Below are 21,511 nucleotides of genomic sequence, written 5' to 3'. Positions count from 1 at the left end.
GAAAGCATAAAAAGTCTTAATCTAGATGAAGTCAAATTTATCTATTGTCTTCTATTGACGCTTCTGCTTTTGGTGTTACATCTAAGAATCCATTGCCGACTCCAAGGTTATAAAATTTTACTCCTAGAGCTATGTAGTTTTAGCTCTTACACTTACATCCATAATCCATTTAGAGTTAATTTTTGTATATGATGTGAGACAGAGGTCCAAATTCATTCTTTTGCATTTGGATAACCAGTTGTCCCCATGCTGTTGTGGAGGACGCTATTTCTTCCTCTACCAAATTATCTTTGCATTCCTCTCTCTTAAGTCCACATTCAGAGCTTTTCATTCCTTGTAGGTATACATCACTATGATCTTGTCAATTTCCCAGCTATCAGGTGTTTTATTACTCTACTTGAACCTGCACATCTTTGAATCCAATCTATGAGTCTATCATATATTTACTTTATTTCAGCTTGGCCAGTCACTTACATTTAAAAGCACTTATCAAGTACATACTACCTACCAGGCAGAACTCTAGATTCTCAGATATAATCCCAATGAGACATCAAGATTCTTGGGGATGATTATAAAATGTATTGTGTTTCATGACAGAGATGCGGAGAAAGTACCAAAGATGCTGAAAGAATAAAACAAAACAACCATCTCTGTGTTGGAGGTTCTAAAAGGGTCACAATGAGGAGGGGCATTTGAATAGAAGAATGACTGAACGGTCAGACAAAGAAGGGCTCTTGAGTTCTCCAAGAAGAGAGAAATAGTGGGCACAAAAGTATGTAGCTGAGAAAAGGCCAGGGGACAGAAGTTTAAGGTGGCAGCAATATGGGACAACAGGTATAGGCGATTCTCAAAAGGAGGACAGTGTTGAAGAATTCATAAACCAAAGAGCTTTAATTTTACTTCTATGCAATGTACATCCAACTCTAGATCTGAACAAGGAAGCCGCATGTAATTGAGGAAAAGGACTGTGGGGTTAATAAGTAAAATTGTTTTGGATAGTGATAGACTAGTATTGGGCATTCTTATGTATGTCTAGCCAGGAGGGGGATTTTTTTTTTTCTTTTTTTTAAGTGATGCTTTCTCCTCACAACTGAATAACAAAAAGACATTCTGCTTCTTGACAAGTCGGAGATGTTTTATATTTGGCTCCAACCCTCTTCATTTCTTTGAAGTCTGTATATGGTCAGCCTTAAAGAAGATGTTGTACATTTTCTTTGTGCTTCAGGCTCTCAATTTTCTTCACTGTAATAATTTCTTTTACTTAGACACTTCACTGTCCAATATTATTAACATTATAATACTTACCACTGAGGATCATTTAACTCTGGGCCCATCTTCTGATCAGAAAGCCCAATCTAAATGAAACTGAACACATGCCTTACAGGCCGTTTCTTGCACTTTTCTTCTTCCCCCCCCCCCCCTTTTTTTTTTTGGAATATTTCCATCAACTTTATTTTAAATTTTTATTTTAGATTGGAGTATTCCTGCTCTTTTTCAATTCAGAATCCAAATTATTCCATTTTTACTATTCCTCCAATATGTCTGAGCACACACTGCCATAATTCTGAATTGAGAAAGTATCTCACTATACTTCCATCATCAGTTTTATGAAAGTAAGTCTACAGCTCTGCTTTTCCTCTTTCTACTTACATTTTCTATCAAAGTTTTTCAGAACCAGAAATACACCATGGTCTAAAATTCTCTATTTTCCCTAGGAAACCTAATAAATGCTTGGCAGTTAGTGAAGTCACAGCAACGCCACTAGCAAGAAAAAGCACATTACAGCTTCCCTCCACTAGAATTTGTAACTGGTACTCCTTAAATGGGCCTTCTGCATAAAAGGAGGTGTTATTTCAACCATCACAATGGTGAGAACTGTACTCTGTTTTCACAGGAATGAAACACTTCCTCAAAATAAATGAGTGGGAGACATAATAGAATTCTACATTCCTTGTTCTTTTCTGTTAATTGACTGGTGACGTGAATGTGATCCATCATCCTGGGTCCTGGTGCAAGGGCCTGCTCTGCCCCCTTTTCTCCTTTCAGTGATCCTTATTTACAAAGACTTGTGTAAAACAAGTCATTTATTTGCAACAGGGCAAAGACAGGCCAATATTCTGCCTACTCAAAAAAAAAAAAAAAATGATGTCAAATTGGCTTGTATAAAAAAGTAGGGATGGAAAAAATCAAATTATAGTGGCTAAACTATGGCTTAGAGAGTGAAGAAGAGGGTGAATTTTTACATCAGAGAAGGATAAATCTTCTTTGATTCCTGCCTGAACTTCAGCGATTTTCCTATGTAGCTGCCAATTTTTTCACTCTAGCAAAATCATTAAAACAGCAAATTACACATTTTTGATCCACTTTAAAAGAAGACAGAGAGAGAAAGAAAAAAATCTGGAAGACTATAATACAAAAAATGTTAAATATAACATTTATATTTAAATTTATAAATATTTTTATATTTATATATTTTCTATTTAAATATTTTTATATTTAAACTTATATTTTTTACACACTTCTCTGCCTTTTCAGAGTTTTTGCCAATGAATATAAGATGCCTTCATAATCAGAAAAAAAAAGAAAAGAAAACAAAGGTAAAAAGTGGAAAGAAGACTTGGTTAGTTAGGTATTCAGGGGAGGAAGTAGTGCAGAGAGGAGTTCATATTGTCCTAGGAGAGAGGACAAAAACTCAAGTATACCCAGACGTCCATGTTCCAGGCAGTCTGAAGACCTTAAACCTTATCCAGCTATAGGGGTATAGCTTTACCTTTTTTAAAAAATCCTTCCAACATACCTCTGAAATTGCCACTTCTTTTTAAACTACTGTTCTTTTTTTTTTTTTTAACTTAAATAATCTAATTTCAGAGAAATTTAAGTACAAACAGCCAAGTTCTCACATTATATTCGTAATTCACCTCAACCAAGTTGTGCCACATTACAGAGAAATTAGGACACCAGAACAGAGCACAGATTCTGTTGATGTTAACTATGTCTCCTTTAATATTTTTGCTAACTGAATCTACACTTCCCTCCCAAATAGCAAACCAGGGTACAGCGGAAGGAAGTCTCTAAGGCAGTAGACTTTATGAAGAAACCACCATCAGATGGTCGAGGGTGAAACCCACCTCGATGGAAGGAGGCCTCCTAACCCTACTGTGTTTGCCTCCAACTGACTTTCTGGGAAGTCAAGCGGCAAGAATCAAGAAGAGACCATGTGGTGCCCAAGTGCACACACACAAAAAAATAAAAAGCCAAAACAAACAAAAACAAAAACATCCCACAACTCTACCACTCTCCTAACTAAATTAATCCCGGGATGAGTCTTTGAAGCCATATATTCTTTTGAAATGACAGGGCCAACAGTGGGTAGAGAAGTCTGTTAAATGGTTTACCTGTGAAATATAACCTGGAGGCACATGGATGGGAGGAATGGATCCATTGGGTGACATCATGGGAACTTCAGCAGGTCCTAAAAGAGGAAGGAGTAAGATATTAACAGCTGAAGAAATATACATTATTCAAAACAATCACTGGTATGTTTAAATATTATCAAAACTGAAGAGAATTATTTTGACTATTTTCTCTTCAATAATTGGCATCTCGTGCCTTAAATCCGAAATGGATGAAAAGGAATTCTCCAGTTGCATAAGTCAAGGGGCTGGGAAGGAGGAAAACTGCTATGAATATCTTTATAAAGATATTATATTTATATTTATAAAGATATTAATTATTCCCAAAGCCTCAAATAACATAAACTAAAGCTGCACAGGTAAGAGTATTCTAACAAAGTGGGGCAAAAATTTTCCTTTCTGCCTTTAAAAGAATGTACTATTAATACATGCTTAAGCAAGTAAATTTTTAACTGAGTTTACCTCTTCTGCTTTAAAAAAGCTTTGGGTTTAAAATTTTTATTTTGATTATTGTTTCAGCAAGCTACTGTAACACGCCATTAATTTGACATAGAAGAGACCTTTAAAAATACTCCAAACCCACTGAATTTGACATATCTCTGATAAGGAAGGGGGTAAAAATAGACCATGTTTAAAACTAGGCACTACTACTACTAGGAATCCTCATACAAAATTTAATTGGATTATTTCAGAGTAAAGCATTCAATTAACAAAAGGTTAGTTTCAAAATATTAAATGCAACAAATGTTAATGGCATGTCTAAGGCAAACAATGAAAGGCAAGGCGATCATCAATTACCTAAGACATACTTTGAGTTAAATATTTAATTACAAGGAAACTAACTGTCATAACATCAAAATCAATTTCTGACACCCTTCCAAAGATTCTGTAACTAAATAGTTTCCCTGGACGAGTACGACCTCAGGTTACAGGCTTTCAGTTTGATAGGTGGCTCCCCTATTTAGCAACCCACATCCCAAATGTCAATCCAAAGCCATGTTCCGAGTCTGAGATGTGACTTCCTGGCTCCAAGTGCCCTGTGTTGTTTATTTGCTTTCTCCTAATGTGTGCTGTGCCACTGGCAATGAAAATTGCCCTGCTGTAACAAAAACAAAGAAAAATACGCTTTTCTTGGCAAAAGAAGACAGACCCTGGCACCCAGTGCTGTATTTACATATAAGCACAATGTACCTGTCACCTCACAGTACAATCCACTGTTAGAACTACTTCTCAGGGAAAGTGTGGAGGAACAGGCATGTCGGGGTGCCCATCGAAAGGTCTGCACATATAGGAAAAATATAAAGAAGAAGGGCAGAAAAGATTCCAATATTCATGTAACATTCCATATGACTTGAGTCACTGCAACTTCACGTACAACGTGCCAAAGCTCTGAACTATCTATCCGATAATCTAAATACGTACCAAATACCACAGCAGTCTCTTACACTGTAACACACTGGGAATCAGATAAAGCAAAGGATGACAGTGGCTTAAGAAAGGATAATTCCATGACCCCAAGGTATTTTTAAGAATGAGTCAAACTAATACATTCATCTATCACCAAAGGCACTTTCCAAATTCATCCTTCTTATCAGCTTTAGCATTTTTGCCATAGCCATTAAGACATTTAGGTATTTACTATATGTTTTTATTTTAATTGGTTCACTTAAAAAAAATCATAAGCAACTATTTTACCTTTAGCCTGAGTACTATACTTGAAATACAAGGGTCAATGAACTCAGATCTATAAGCAGGCATTACAAGCACACCCTCCGTCTAGTTTCATTTCCCAGCTCACTATTCACACTGGTTTTGTAACCTTGAACAATTCACTTAGCCTCTCTGAGCCTCACTTATCAAGTGTTAGTTGCTCAGCCACGTCCAACTCTTTGTGATCCCATGGACTGTAGTCCACCAACCTTCTCTGTCCATGGAATTCTCCAGGCAAGAATAGTGGAGTGGGTGGCCATTTCCTTCTGCAGGGGAAATTCCTGACCCAGGAATTGAACCTGGGTCTCCCGCGTTATAGGCAGATTCTTTACCATCTGAGTCACCACAATTCCTACCTCACTGGACTGGGTTTAAAGATTAAATTCAGTAATTCATTCAAAAGCACTTAGGGCAGTGCATGGCACAATAATCACTCATCAAAATGTTAGCAATCCTTACGATTTCTTCTTTTATTTATAGCTTTTTGTTTTCTCCTGTTCTTTCATTACAATTAGATTTTAAGCACTGTTTTTTTTAAAGTGCATGTCCCTGCAACACATAAAATCAACAGGCATATACTCTGTACAACACTGACTTAACAGCAATAACTTCCTCATCAGACAAATATCAAATAGTTGACAGTATGGAGTGTGAACAGAAATGCCACCACCTCAATAAAGTACTACTTTTTAATCACCAAACTGTATACCAGACAAACAGTCTCTTAACCCCAGGCAAGACCCCTAAAACTGTTAAAGTCATTTGTATAAAATGCTTTAAAGAATGTAAGACAAGTCAGTGATTTACAGCCAGAAAATGTTTTCTTCCTGGCCTTGATTTCAAAAGTAGCCAAATGACTTTACCATGCTTGTTCCCTCTTCCTCTTGTCACTGTCATCAAAACCCTTTCAAAAAGCATTGCGAAATATACAGTAATGGTTTCTGAAACTCAGCTCTGCCTTGGAACCTTAAGATTTCACTCCTTTCTGAAATAAACCATTGCACCCCTCAGGCATTCAGGAGTTTAACAGCTAGCAAAATAAAATCCCTTTTCACAGTGGTGGTATGAGAAAAGTCACTGTCTTCCTAAATACTTACCTGCCAATCAATAAGTTTAAGTGCTTCTGCTCAGCTGTTTGTGTTTGAGAACCTCCTTATACTATTATAATTATTTCCTAATTAAAATACAAACTTCTCTTCCTAAACTTTTAGAATCACTAGATATCTTTTGATTTTTTAATTGGCGATCTCATGACACAAGATTTCAAGGATATAGCTATGAGAATACAGTGGAAAATGGTTCTCTTCTTATTCAAACCACCAACACAGAATATGTGAGGCAGGGAAAAAAGCCACACAGTCTCCAAACAAACTTCCTCTTTGACTGTATTGGGAAATCATTGATCTATTAAACTTGAAAAAAAAAATTAATCACTTAAGATATCTCAAACCCTCTTTATTTAAACATTCTTGGCACATAAAGGTAAGTCTACACAAATATACATACACATAGATGAAATACTTTGAATCCAAACATACACCTTCAAAATACTGTCTTTTTTTTTTTTTTTTTTTGAGAAACTAATTAAGAAGCTCAGCTAGAGACCACCTGAGCTCTTCCACAGACAGATAAAAGATGCCACATGTACAATTTCTAGAACTGGAATTAGAATGTTAGCTAAAAGTCAAGTAATTCCATGAAAAAATGTCTTGGGAAATTTGATCAATTTCAGCTTTTAGGTTGCGACTTCAACAGTCAAGACCTGCCCTACCCACCCCCGCCTCAGCCTTTTTCATTGAATAAGATGTGATACGCAAATAAGAACTATGATCCATTTATAGTCATTAAAATTTTTAACTGCAATATTCATGTACATGGTCTGACATCTTAAAAGTCTGCTAGCATTTGTTAGCGAATTGATTTTTCATTTACTTATAACAAACTGTGAACAAGAAAGGTTGGAGAATGGCTTAATTATTCAACCAATAGTAATTCATGCAAGGATCCTACAACTTTATTCTCATATCAAAGAGACTGAAGGGAAGTCCAGCAATGCTGTATTTTTAGGGCCACACATAGCTCATGGAGCTATGCCCCCACCAAGGCTGTACGCCCATTCTACCTCACTTTATGTTTCTTCCCTGCTACTGGTGACCCCACACAGCTCCCACATGGAGATACCCCTGGCTCTGACACTATTAATATACTCAGAATATTCTGTCCTGAGAGAAGAGTTAACTAGATTGACTCTTGACTGGAGGAGGATGTGCAAATGAGGTTCAGACACCTAGAAGTGGTGGCAAATGGGAATCCAGGGTATCAACTATCATTAAACCAGTCTCAGAAATAGACCAGCTATAATTAATTAATTAAACCACGATTTTGCCATTTTGAAAATGTATTTTATTTTTATGAGCTGAATATTCACCAGTAGGTAAACAACTAATAAATAAATAGAATGTTATTACTGTATTTGTATATAAACTGGTACTTATGTGTCCAAATGGCTAGTTTCAACAATAGTCATTAGTAGCACTAGATTACATTCTTAGCTTATTAACTTAAATATTATCTTGTTCAAAAAGAATGAAAGAGGGAAAAAGGATGTAAGAGGACTGAGGGCACAGCATAGCAAGATAAAGGAAAACTAATGAGAAAAATAAAACAAGGGCAAAACAGGGATGTGATGATATCCAATAAGCCCTATTAAAAACAAAAGACTCCAGATCTTTCCAAATAGCCAGAAGAGAATTTCATGCTGGCTGAAGTAGTCATAAGGATAAGACCACAGCTAGTAGGTAACCAGATAATTATGGTGAAAGCAATTACCAAGACAAACAGCCTAAATAAAAGTACACTTGCACTGTTTGCCATGCATGGGTCTAAGACTAAATACAAAATGTGAGGTCTTCTGGTGAATCTTGTGAATGTCTAATAACGAATCTCCAGTTATTTATGGTGATTTGAGACATGTAGACAAGTTAACAGACTATATAGGCACTTTGCGAACATTGTTGTTGTTGTTGTTTAAGTTATTCAACACTAATTTATCCCATATGAGGACTAAAAAGAATAGAGAGATAAAACACAGGTCCTAACCTAAGCTTAAACTCTAGTGCAGTGGTCCTTAAACTTTAGTACACATCAAAATCATCCAGAGGGTTTCCGAAAATCCAGATGACTAAATTCCACTTCCTATAGTTTCAGAATCGGAAGATATGGAGTGGATCCTAAGAGTCAGAGTTTCTTTTTTTTTTTTTTTTTTTTTTTTACTCTTTTTTTTTATTTTTTTATTTTTTTTTTTTCCCAGTGGGTTTTGTCATACATTGATATGAATCAGCCATGGATTTACATGTATTCCCAATCAGAGTTTCTAACAAGTTCTCAAGTTGGTTAAAAGACAATAAGCATACACAGCAAACATCACACTCAATGGTGAAAAAATTAAAGCTTTCCCCCTAACATTAGGAACAAGAGAAGGATGCCCACCTTCAAAATCACTATCAACAATGTAACCAGAAGTCCTAGCTAGAACAACTGGGAGAAAAACAAAAAGCATCCAAACTGGAAAGGAAAAAGTAAAACCATGTTCGCAGATGACATCATCCTATACACAGAAAATCCCGAAGATTCCATAGACAAAACACTATTAGGTCTAAAAAAAGAGTTCAATAAATCTACAGAGTACAAGAGCAACACACAAGTCAATTATGTTTCTATGCACCAGAAATGAACAATCTGAAAAGGAAATTAAGAACATAATTCTATTTACAGCAACATCCAAAAGAATAAAATACCTAAGAATAAATTTAAACGGGGAGGTGAATGCCTTCCGCACCTAAATTACAAAACACTGCTGAAAGAAAGTAAAAGACCTGAAGAAGTGGAACCCAAGAACACCTCAACAAAGACATGGAATGGAAGACAGTATTATTAAGATGGCAACACTGTTCAAAGTGATCTACTAAGTCAAAGTGATCTACAAAGTCAGTCCCTTCTCCAGAGGATCTTCCCAATCCAGGGATTGAACCCAGGTCTCCAGCATTGCAGGCGGATTCTTTACCAGCTGTGAGCCACAAGGGAAGCCCAAGAATACTGGAGTGAGTAGCCTATCCCTTCTCCAGGGGATCTTCCCAACCTAGGAATTGAACCACGGTCTTGAGCATTGCAGGCAGATTCTTTACCAGCTGAGCTACCAGGGAAGCCAAGTCAATGTAATCTCTATCAAAATTCCAAGTCTTTTTGGCAGAAATGGAAAAGCAAATCCTTAAATTCATATGAAACTACAAGAGGCCTTAAACAGACTAAAAGAATCAACTTGGACTCCTACCTGATATCATATACAAAAGTTAGACCTAAATATAAAAGCTAAAACCATAAACCCTTAGAAGAAAACACGGCTATATTTTCATAATGTTACATTTGGCAATGGATTCTTAGATGTGACACCAAAACTACAAGCAACACAAGAAAAAACAACAAAGAGGACTTCATAATAATTAAAAACCTCCTGCAAAGAACATTAGCAACAAAGTGAAAAGACAACCTATAAGACAGGCAAAACCTACTTACAAATTCTGTATCTAATAAGGAACTAGTATCCCAAATACAGAAATAATTCTCACAACTCAACAAAAAGACAACCCAGTTTTTTAAATGAATAAAGGGCCTAAACAGTCATTTTACCAAAGAAGACAAAGCCAACAAATATGAGAAGATGCTCACCACCTCATTAGTCATTAGGGAAACAAATCAAAACCACAATGAGGCACCGCTTCAAGCTCCTATAACAGCGATTCTCAGAGAAATGGAAAATAAGTATTGGTGTGGATGTGGAAAAACTGGAACCCTTGCACAACTGCTGGTAGTCATGTAAAATGGTCCAGCTGCTGTGGAAATCAGTTTGGCTCTTCCTCAAAAAGCTACACAGAAAAGTACTATACGGCCCATCAATATGATTTCTAGGTAAAATACACCCAGAAGGATTGAAAACTGAGATTCAAACAAACACACAAAACCCGCAGCACTCTTCACAACAGTCAAATGGTACAAACAGCCAAAATGTCCATTTGGGGGAAAATGGGTAAATACACTCTGATATAATACACACGCGGGAATACTACTCAGTCATAAAAAGGAATGAAGCACTGATAGATGCTAGAAGGCTGAAAATATTAAACTAAGTAAAAAAGTTAAAAAAAAAAAAAAAAAGAAGTCAGACACAAAAGGTCACATACTGTATGATTCCATGTACATAAAATATTCAGAATAAATAAATCAGAGATGAAACTCAGATCTGTAATTTCTGATGGCTGAGCAGTGGGAATGATTTGGGACGTTAACTGCTTAAAAGATCGAAGCGTTTCCTTTTGGGGTGATGAAAATATTTTAGAACTAGAAAGAAGTGAATGACCAACACCGCAAATGCACTAAATGCAAATGAATTAAAATAGCTAATTTTATCTAATAGTTCACATTAATGAATTTCACCTTAATAATTATTTAAGTTTTCTAAAATAATGTTACATGATGAGTATATAACCAAAAAACTATAAGATGGTAAAACTGGGGTAAACTACCAAAAAGCAACTGAACACAAATCTCCTAGAGCACATTTCATGACTCGTACATTAATTTTGGGGAGGATGCTATTTCTAGACACTGTGCTATGCAAAATACCAGTAAGCTGCATCCTCAGTCCTCAAGGGACTGATGGTCTAATTATGGGGTATAGATATATAAACAAACACACACAAGGATGCATTTCAGGCACTGTCTAAATTCAGCAAGATTTTAAATGATCATCATCCTATGAACATGTTAGTGATTACAGAAATGAGCTGTTAGAAGACCCTCAGGATTTGGGAGAGGTCTCACTGTGAGGGCCTCAGTGTGGCCCAGATGCAAGCTGAGCATTAGGCAGGTGATGGAACAATAGGGTCTGGAAGTCAGTTTTTATAGTTTTTAGCTCAGTGTGGTTTCCTTCAGGAGTAAGTTTTGCTGTTTCTTAAAATGTTGCTGCAAACTCATTTTTTTTTTTCTCTCTCTCAAAGTGTAATTCTCATATACAGTCAGGTACAGACTGCACATCTCTCTGGTTCAGATGTACTGGTCTCTCCAATCCGTAACTACTTCCCCCAGTCATCCTGCCAGAGAGGAAACAGACTGGAAAGAGCAGAATCTGAGCAGTGCAGGAAGAAAACCCTTGGAGCTAGGTAGGCCTGGGTTTGAATGTGAGCTCTATCACTTTCTAGCACGACCCTGGCCAAGTTACTTAAAATCTCTCTGACACATGAGCAGTTTTCTGAGTTAACAAACAAAAAAAAGGACAAGAACTAATTTCAAGGGTTGCTCCAAGGACTGGGAGTTGCATTGATGCATATAGTGCCCAGTATAGTACTTGGTCAAATAATGGTTATTTTAAAAACAACTTTAACATTGTGCCATGAAGAGAAATACAATATGAACAAAGAGGTTAATAGAGAATTTATCAGAAAGACAAACCTACACAGCCTATAAAAGAAGCACAGACATCACTTTGCCAACAAAGGTTTGTATAGTCAAAGCTATGGCTCTTCCAGTAGTCATGTATGGATGTGAGAGTTGGACCATGACAAAGGCTGAGCACCTAAGAATTGATGCTTTCAAACTGTGGTGCTGGAAAAGATTCTTCAGAGTCCCTTGGACAGCAAGGAGATCAAACTAGTGAATCCCAAAGGAAATCAACCCTGAATACTCATTGGAAGGACTGACGCTGAAGCTCCAATACTTTGACCACTTGATGTGAAGAGCTGACTCACTGGAAAGGATTCTAATGCTGGGAAAGACTGAAGGCAAAAGGAGAAGTGGGCGACAGGATGAGATGGTTGGATGGCATCACTGACTCAAAGGACCTGAGTTTGAGCAAACTCAAGGAGACAGTGAAGAATGGGGAGCCTGGCAAACTGCAGTCCATGGGGTTGCAAAAAGCTGGACACAGCTTAGTGATTGAACAACAGCAGCAACAGAAAGACAAATGAAGAGTTACATGAGCTCTCAAATGAGCGAGTCACTTGTTTTGCCCTTCACATTTTCTCCTCTAAAAATGTTTTTCCATCTTGTTAATTTAAAATAATATTCTCCTTTTGAAAAATAATGCACTCAAGATACATGAATTATGTTGATTAAAAAACAAGGAACAAATTTCTTTAAAAGGGAAAGATAGCTGCTTTGCCATAGTAATCTACTTTCCCATCCCTAATTACTAGCCCTACCTCTCCCAAAACTACCTGTTATCCTTCCATAATTTCTAGGAAACCTTAGAAAATTGCAGGTGTCTAACTTTCTAAATGTCTGGACAACTCTATAAATAAGAAGATCAGCCTTTGTTTTCTGAAAGTCAATCCTCTACTTCTCTCTGACACTGGCTTTATTACAAGAATTTCTAGTCTGGCTCAGCATTGTCCTTAAAAGTAGCAAGTGACCATAACAACAAATTGCCCAGTGACTAAAATATTCCTGCTGAAGTCTTCCTGAAGTAACCACTCACAGAACTGAGCTGCTGATAGAACTCATAAATAATGGGAAATCACCATCTTAACAGTTACCCATTCAAAACACAAGAAGGTGCGACATTAGTTAAGTATGTTTCCCATTTTGAATGCAACGTTTTCTTTCCCAATATTCCTCTTTAAACTTGTTCTGTTACTTAGCTGTTATAAGGGCATCAGGAGTAGAGAGTTTAATCTCACAGTAGATTAAATTTCATCAATTCCAATGTTCCTTAGTTTCAATAAAGTTATCTACTTTATCAAGTTTTTTTAAGGTTTAAATATTAACAAAATCTATATACTTATTGAGTGATTATAGAGTGATTTTCCTGTATTAGTTTATATTTTATTACATTCAATTCAATAAACATTTATTGTACAAGATGCTGTAAGAGATTAAACACCACACAGGAGACTCTACAACAGAAATGTTACTAACTACTACATAAACAAGCAGCAATTGTCTTATTAGAGCCCAAGAGCACTGGAGCTGGACAATAATCATCCACGGTGGGTAGAAGGAGCATATTTAAAACTCCCAGTGACTGGCATGAATGGTAAAGGAAGTTAGTGAATCCATTCACAACAGGCACGATGGCTAACACAGTTTTAAAAAGAACTTGATTTAAATTCAGGGCTACACTGGATGGGAGGGAAGTCTGCGGGACAATGGATACATGTGTATGTGTGGCTGGGGGCTTTCCCGGTGGCTCTGCGGTGAAGAATCAGCCTGCAATGCAGGAGACCTGGGTTAGATTCCTGGGTGGGGAAGATCCTCCTGCAGGAGGAGGAAATGGCAACCCACTCCAGAATTCTAGCCTGGGAGATGCCACAGATGGGGGAGCCTGGCAGGCTACAGTCCATGGAGTCGCAAGGAGTCGAACACAACTTAGCAGCTAAACAACAACAGATGTGTAGGACTGAGTCCCTTTACTGCTCACCTGAAGCTATCACAGCATTGCTACTTGGCTATACCCCAGCACAAAATAAGAAGCTTAAAAATAAATACAGTCAGGGCTACAGAAATACAAGCTCTAAGACTGTTAACGATATTCGATATCATGAGAGAGGCCAGTAATACAGCCTTCAACTCCCGATCTGAGAAGTCCTGCTTGCTGCTTTGTTCTGTTCAACAAACCTTTGCTGAACCCGATCTAGTTGCCAGACCCTGAGCAGGATGCCAAGGACACAATGACATTGAAGAGAACAAGGATTTCTGTTCGTAATTATGGAGAGAATGGCATGCAGAATGAGTAATGCACAGGTGCAAAGAAGTGCGGCCCGGGGGTGGGGTGGGGGGCGGTGCGGGAATGCAGCTCTCGGTCCTGCTTCTGGCCTGAGATGTCTCTGACAGATAACTGTGTAGCTCGGCATGGAGTCAGGCACACGGCCCAGACATCTCAAACTGCATGAGCATTTGGTAAGAATCTAGTCCAGCAATAGAACTGATTGAAGAATTAGATAGGAGGTCTATGAAAAATGGTTCCAAAGGTTCATCTTTGGGCAACCAAAACACAGGATGCTGAGTTCATAGATCCAGCCTGATGCTGAAACTGGACCTTCCGAGGTCTTAGGGCCCTGCTTTTCATGCTAAACTTTCTCATCCTATTCAAACTTGGAATATAACTTACCCAGTCCACAGATGAAAACATTCAGTATCATCCTCCCAGTTAAACTTATCTAAATGAACACTAAGATTCAGTCTGTCTTTGATTTTTAATGTCAGGTTTTAATGGAAGATAATCCATGGATTTCCTTATTTATACTTAAACCAGGACCTTATAAACTTCAAAGCTCTGAGGAATGATACAAATACAACTCATTAATACCAAGAATGGGCTCCTGATATTTTACAAAGAGAAGTCTCTGCAAAAGTTCACAGCAAAATTAAAGTCATAAAAAAGGTATTCACTGCAAAGCCTTTTGAAGGAAATCTTTCCTTGCATGTTTTCTCTATGTCCATCAAGGACATCAGAGAGCCCGTCACATTTTCTTATTGAGGGAAATGAGGACCCTTTTTGCCCAAGAACTGGTGTTCCAGCTAATAACTAATTCAAGAGGAAATTGCCAAAAAAACTGAGTTGGAATGGGTGAGTGTAAGTTCAGTGGAACACTCCAAGAGAGTCTTGCTGAAGGTAAAAATTTATTAGGGCAGAGTACTTAAAATTTCATTTTAAATGTACTGAAATAAAATGCAAACTGATGTTTTTAAGATATAAGTCTATTAATTTTGTAGAGAAAAAAATCAGAAGAAAGATTATTCATTAGAAGGGCAATGGCAGAGACAGCAACTACGCACTGTGCCAGCAGGAAAGGGGCAGACCTTATTCGCTGTGATCCTGAGTATTTTAAACGGGTCTCCCTCATTCTCTCACCAGCCTTCTCTGGTCTCAGAAAGGGTTATGAAAGGGAATGTGCATGCTCGGTCACTCAGTCATGTCAGACTCTTTGCGACCCCCTGGACCGGAGCTCACCAGGCTCCTCTGTCCATGGGATTTTCTAGGCGAGAATACTGGAGTGAGTTGCCATTTCCTCCGCCAGGGGATCTTCTTGACCCAGGGACGAGTAAAACGCGGTCCACTCTTCCTACCCAGGCCTCAATTCCCACCCTATTTGGCTGACCAACAAGCCTGTTTCTCCAGGGAAGGACAGAACAGTAAATAAAAGGCAGGATAGCAAATAGTTCATAACTCTGTGAAGAACTCAGGGGCAAATTTGCACTTCCTTACAACTCCAAGGTCATGCTGAAGAGGGGCAAGTTTGAAAATAGCACTGAGTCATTAACCCGACAACAGTATGTGATTGCATTCCTCTCAAGAGCTGTTTTACATTATCCATCTGTTAGAAATCAAAGAACATTTAAACATCACCCACCTGAAAGCTGAATTACAAATAATAATGTATAGCTTTACCAACATATTATTACACAATATATTTGGGGGTGGGGTGGGGTTTCAAGCATCCATTGCTCTGATGAGGTTTTAAGTCAACCACAGAGGATCCCTTTTAACTGCCCTCAAGGCAGGCTCTTCTGCTTTCCACCCCTGTCCATTCCCCACCAGAAGCATGCTTCCCATAAGGGAAAGGCTTTAACAACATTCTAAAGGAATTTTATTGACAGCATCCCCACTTGGCTTACTATCTTGGTTCTTTTAACTCATGTACCTCAAAAAAAAAGAGAAATGTCTGGGATTCATGGCACAGAACTGCTAAAGAAAACTAATAGCTATTATGGAAATAGAAAAAAAAACAAAACAAAACACTAATCCATAGAACACAAATTACAGTTTATCTACAGTTTATCTACCAGGAAAAATGTTGCCATTTTTCCTCCAGTCTATAAGGTTATTGTATTTGCTCATTCACAATCACACAGGTCAGGTTGGAAGTTGCTTCTCAACAGAAGACTGGCAATCTTCTGAAATTAACTTAATTTTACAAAAATGTTGTGACTGCTAATGAAAATCCTCTAAATTGCCCAGTGGCTGGGACCTAATAATGGGCTTTGAGATGACTAGTTCAGTTTATAGTTCTAACGTCTACCTTACCTAAACCATGCAGAGGAGGCCAAGAGAGTAAGTGAGAGTTCCTATAGACCAGATATGTTTACACAGCTTGTTGCATTTACTCTTTTGTTTGTATGTGAAAAATAAACAGCAGGCTGAGACTGACAGTAAATAACAACTACAAATAGATTAGACTCTCCTATTTGAAGTCTGATCAAAGGCAGTCAGTAAACACCTCCAAGTAACTGTAGGACAGCTGGATCACTCTGGCTGGTTATTTTCTCAGCTATAAAAATGAGCTGACACAGTTACTGTGAGGGGCAGCCGACTGCTTTATGGCATAGATGCTTTCTTGTCCTAGCACACTGGTGCATCACAAACAAAAAAATTTTCTTAAGTAAGCCACAATTCCAAGTACCAACCCTTCATTTACAAAGGGGCCTGAGACAAATGAAAACAGACAGTCTAAGCTTGGGGAATAGATTACCAGAAAGATCTCCTAACTGATTAACCACTGTTCTTTCTGAGCTTTAAAAAGAAAAAAAAAAAGCAAGCTTTTCAAGAGAAGGATAAATTTTAAACTTCTCTCACCCACTCAACTACCAGCCAATCAGGAATAGCCAAGACCAGGTCTACAGGGATAGATAAGAAAAGGAAAATGCAGAATTATCAATATGTTTAATGAAAAACAAAAAACAGTGATTTCACTTATACTGCCATCAACGGTTAAACAACATAACCACAATATACAAACATGAGCAACTCATAAATCCCTTCAAGGCAAAATGTTCACATTACACCCCCTTCCAGTTCAGACATCCCTACTCAGATTAAACTGTGAGTATCAGAAGATGTGAATAAGTCTTTTTCAAACTCTTCTTCTCCATCACTGTCTTTGAGAAACCATTGTTTTGTGACTTCTCTTCCCCGTGATATCATCTATAAGATAACTCCCATATGCACAAGTCTCTGAAGACCTTCTACTGAGATACACCTTAAGCCTCATACTTACTAAGTGATCACCTTCACTTTTAGAAGAGTAAAACAATGACAAATATATGATTAAAAATTTCTTGGTCACAGATATGAGGTCAGGTTTGTTAGGCAATGTATTGCTAGAACAGAGTGAAGATTGCTTAACAAGGAGAAAGAAAGTTTAGGGGCAGCAAGTTGACATTCTCCAAAAAGAAACAAGGAACTAGACAGATATCGAATATGGAAGAAGGAGGAAGGGAAAACAAAAACAAAAAAACAAAAACACAAAAGAAGGAAATAATCTGATGGATTGAGGAGAAAATTCAAACCATGCAGAAAAACCATACCCAGAAAATACATGGTCCCAATTAATCTCTACTGAATTGTTTTCCAATTCAATGTGATGCATTAGAAGGTCTGTGATCAGAGCACACGTATGATACTCAAAACAGCAACTCAAAAAAAGCATGACAGTAATATAGACACTGGTCAATGGTTCACTTCAGCTTTCAAATGGTATTTTTTAAAACTCTGATCTTCAACACACTCCATCAAAACCAACTAAAGCTCAGTGAGATATGGGATCCAATCCATAATGTTAATGCCTCAAATGCAACCCAAAAGAAACCCAATGATTTCCATGCTCCCTTCTAGAAGAGTAGCATTGATGTCATTTAGGCCTATCCTTGCAGACTGTAGAAGAGAACTGTTAGTTGACAATCCCTAAAATCCTTCCAGTATAGTCAAAGCTACGGTTTTTCCAGTAGTCATGTATGGATGTGAGAGCTGGACCATAAAGAAGGCTGAGCACAGAAGAATTGATGCTTTTGAACTGTAGTATTGAAGACACCTGAGAGTCCCTTGGACTGCAAGGAGATCAAATCAGTCTATCCTAAAGGAAATCAATCCTGAATATTCACTGGAAGGACTGATGCTGAGGCTGAAGCTCCAATACTTTGGCCACTTTATGGGAAGAGCCAACTCATTTGAAAAGACCCTGATGCTGGGAAAGATTTGAAGGGAGGAGAAGGGGACGACAGAAGATGAGATGGTTGGATGGCATCACCAACTCAATGGACATGAGTTTGAGCAAACTCCTGGAGATGGTGAAGGACAGGGAAGCCTGGTGTGCTGCAGTCCATAGAGTCACAAAGAGTCGGACACGACTGAGTGACTGAACACAAAAACGAGCCTCAAATGTGAATTACGTTAGAATCTCTGGTGTCTTTTGAAAATGTTGATTTCCAGACCTCTAGACTCTGTTTCCTTTCACAGGCTGACCAGCTCGACCTTCCTCATCCCTCACCTATATACCCCACTGGCTTTGATACAGATGTCCTATGAATCAGTCAGATGAATAATAACCTAGAAAGAATGAAATAAAATAAATAAAAGAGTAAGCACATCCAAGATCCTTGAAGCACATCTCATTTGTACTTACTTTAAGTCAAATTAGCTTAGTCGTAATTTCAGCACAATGTTTAAAAGTGAAGAGCGGAAAAAAAGACAGCCAAGTTCCATAAAGTTTATCCAATTAATGGGTATTTAACTAAATATAGATCAAAGATGACTATAATTTGGCTAAAAATACTCCTCCAGTTTAGTCATAATAAAGCATAATAAAGCAACTATTACTATACTCCTATGGCAACAACAAAACCACAGAATTTCATGTAACACAAAACAATAAACACTCTATTAAGAAGCAGTCTAGGGCTTCCCTGGTGATCCAGTGGCTGAGAGTCTGCCTGCCAATGCAGGGTACATGGGTTCAATCCCTGGTCTAGGAAGATCCCACATGCTGCTTGGCAATTGAACCCTTGCACTTCAGCCACTGAGCCAGCGCTCTAGAGCTGGCAAGCTACAACTACTGAAGCCTGCTCTCCAGGAGCCTATGTGCTGCAACTAGAAAAGCCACCGAAATGAGAAGCCGGTGCAGCCCAACCACGGAGTAGCCCTCGCTCGCCACAACTAGAGAAAGCCTGTGCACAGCAACAAAGACCCAGTGTAGCCAAAAAATATATGAATAAAATAAATAAATAAATCTAAAAAATAAAAAATGAACTGAGATCATTTAAAAAATAAAAGAAGCAGTCTCTACAAGTATTGCATTTATTTATATGATTACCAGGCATCAGTAATAGTTTACTATGAAACTCTATGCACCTAAAAATAGATAAACAGGGAAAACATTTGACAAACTCTTTGTAACTGTTTTTAGTTAACAGCCAAGATCACAGAATCAAAATTCCCTCGGGGTGGGAACCATCTTAAAGGTCATTCAGTTCAATTCCCCAGCTGAAGCTCCAATACTTTGGCCACCTGATGCAAAGAACTGACTCATTGGAAAAGACCTTGATGCTGGGAAAAACTGAAAGCAGGAGAGAACGGACAACAGAGGATGAGATGGGTGGATGGCATCACCGACTTAATGGACATGAGTTTGAGCAAGCTCCAGGAGTTGGTGATGGACAGGGAAGCCTGGCGTGCTGCAGTCCATGGGGTTGCAAGAGTTGGACACGACCGAGTGACTGAACTGAACTGAATGAGTTCAATTCCTAACTCAAGGCTTGAACTGCTGATCAAAATCTCTAGTAGGTGGCCAGAATAGTTTACATAATATAGAATCCACTTTCTCAGCAAATTATTTTTTATAAATCTTAATTGATAATGGTTTTCTCCCTTTTAATAAGTAGAAATCTGAATTCTGTGCCTCAGAGTGTTACAGACTAAATATAATCTCAGTCCCATAAAACAATTCTTCAGATACTTAGGGAGTTAAATCTCATCAGGCCTCCCAAAGACAAAACCATTTGGGGTTTCTTTACCCTCTCCTTCTGTGATGTGGCTTCTAACTGCATCCCCACTGGCCATCCTAACAACCTATCTTGTCAATGACCTTTTTTAAACTTAGGTTCTAAAAACATACACTCCATCACTCTAAGCACAAGATGTGGAGAATCATCACTGCCCTGGTCTGTTTACAGTCAACAAGTCTGTTTCAGGCAGAAGACTAGCAGTCTCTCATCCACACCATGGCCAGCTCACCAATGATGAAAGTGAAAGTCACTCAGCCATGTCCAACCCTTTGCAACCCCATGGACTACACAGTCCATGAAATTCTCCAGGCCAGAATACTGGAGTGGGTAGCATTTCCCTTCTCCAGGAGATCTTCCCAACCCAGGGATCGAATCCAGATCTCCTACACTACAGGCAGATTCTCTACCAGCTGAGCCACAAGGGAAGCCCAAGAATACTGGAGTGGGTAGCCTGTCCTTTCTCCAGGGGATCTTCCCGACCCAGGAATCGAACTGGTGTCTCCTGCATTGCAGGTGGATTCTTTACCAACTGAGCTATGAATCTGAATTTTCCATGCCTTTGGAGACCCATGAGCCTCTGCAGCTGGGAACTCAACCCACAACAGGAGTCAGGCAAAGCCCAAACAACAGAGTACTGCCAAGTTCAAACCTGAGGGAGACTATGATTTCATTGTTTTTTTCCTTTTTTTTTTTTTTTGTTTGTTTTTTTCATTTTAAATTGTACTAGGTTATTGAGATCACCAGTATTAGAATCAGCATTATAGTCACTACTTAAATATTTATATCTTCACATTTATATGCTATAAATAAGTTTTTATGATATTATATGGAATCATCTAGGTATTATAGTTTATATGTTTTTTTGTTTCAAGTGTATTATCATATGAAATTATAACAAAGCTCACCTCGTATTAAGTAGTCTCATTATCTATAACTATAACCCAAAGGTTTTTGCAACAGAATAGTCAGGCATTACACATTCGATAATCAAGATACTTTCTCATTTTCAATCCCAACTTATACAAATATGTCAGCTGCAAAATTTCAACTCTCTTAAGAATACATATATAAAGAATGACAACAATTCTACACATGGGTAACACATCTACTAATGAAAAGCAGATAACTTCTCAGCTGATGTTTCTCTCACTTGAGCCAGAAAAGAGAATGTTTTCTTCCCTAAAACTTTTGTTTATTCTTCTCAACTTTTACACCCTTTTGGGTATTTGCATGCAAATTTTTTCATTTTTTGTATGTCGCTACAAAGGGTTTTTTTTTTTTTTTTTAAACATACTACACAAAAATATAGAATCATATGAAAAAATTAATACTTAGGTTTTCTTAAACCCTAAAACAGTATGAAAGTGATTCATTTTACTGAAAAATATCAACAATTTTGATGGCCTTTATTCCATCACTTTCTGAACCAGCTCCCCTACCCAAGAAAAAGAATGAAAATAATAGCTTATAACCTACAAAGGCATGTATCCACCTTCCAACTTTGGTAAATTTCATGAATATTTTGAAAGTGCCAATATAATCTGTGAAATATTCTGGAA

The 21,511-nt window shown here is 37.9% G+C and overlaps 1 protein-coding gene across 3 annotated transcripts in view; it reads right to left on the bottom strand.

Moving 5' to 3' along the window:
• FNDC3B (fibronectin type III domain containing 3B) overlaps nucleotides 1–21,511 on the bottom strand; it is a 354,322-nt gene that overhangs the window by 163,374 nt on the left and 169,437 nt on the right. For all 3 annotated transcript variants that reach the window (XM_061168343.1, XM_061168345.1, XM_061168344.1), the window contains exon 4: nucleotides 3,396–3,472. In XM_061168343.1, the coding sequence (XP_061024326.1) occupies nucleotides 3,396–3,472 (77 nt within the window). The remainder of the gene's footprint in view (nucleotides 1–3,395; nucleotides 3,473–21,511) is intronic.

This window comes from Dama dama, chromosome 19, assembly GCF_033118175.1.
Source record: "Dama dama isolate Ldn47 chromosome 19, ASM3311817v1, whole genome shotgun sequence".
In the NCBI taxonomy this organism is placed as follows: domain Eukaryota; kingdom Metazoa; phylum Chordata; class Mammalia; order Artiodactyla; family Cervidae; genus Dama; species Dama dama.
This window is presented reverse-complemented; position numbering and strand designations above follow the sequence as displayed.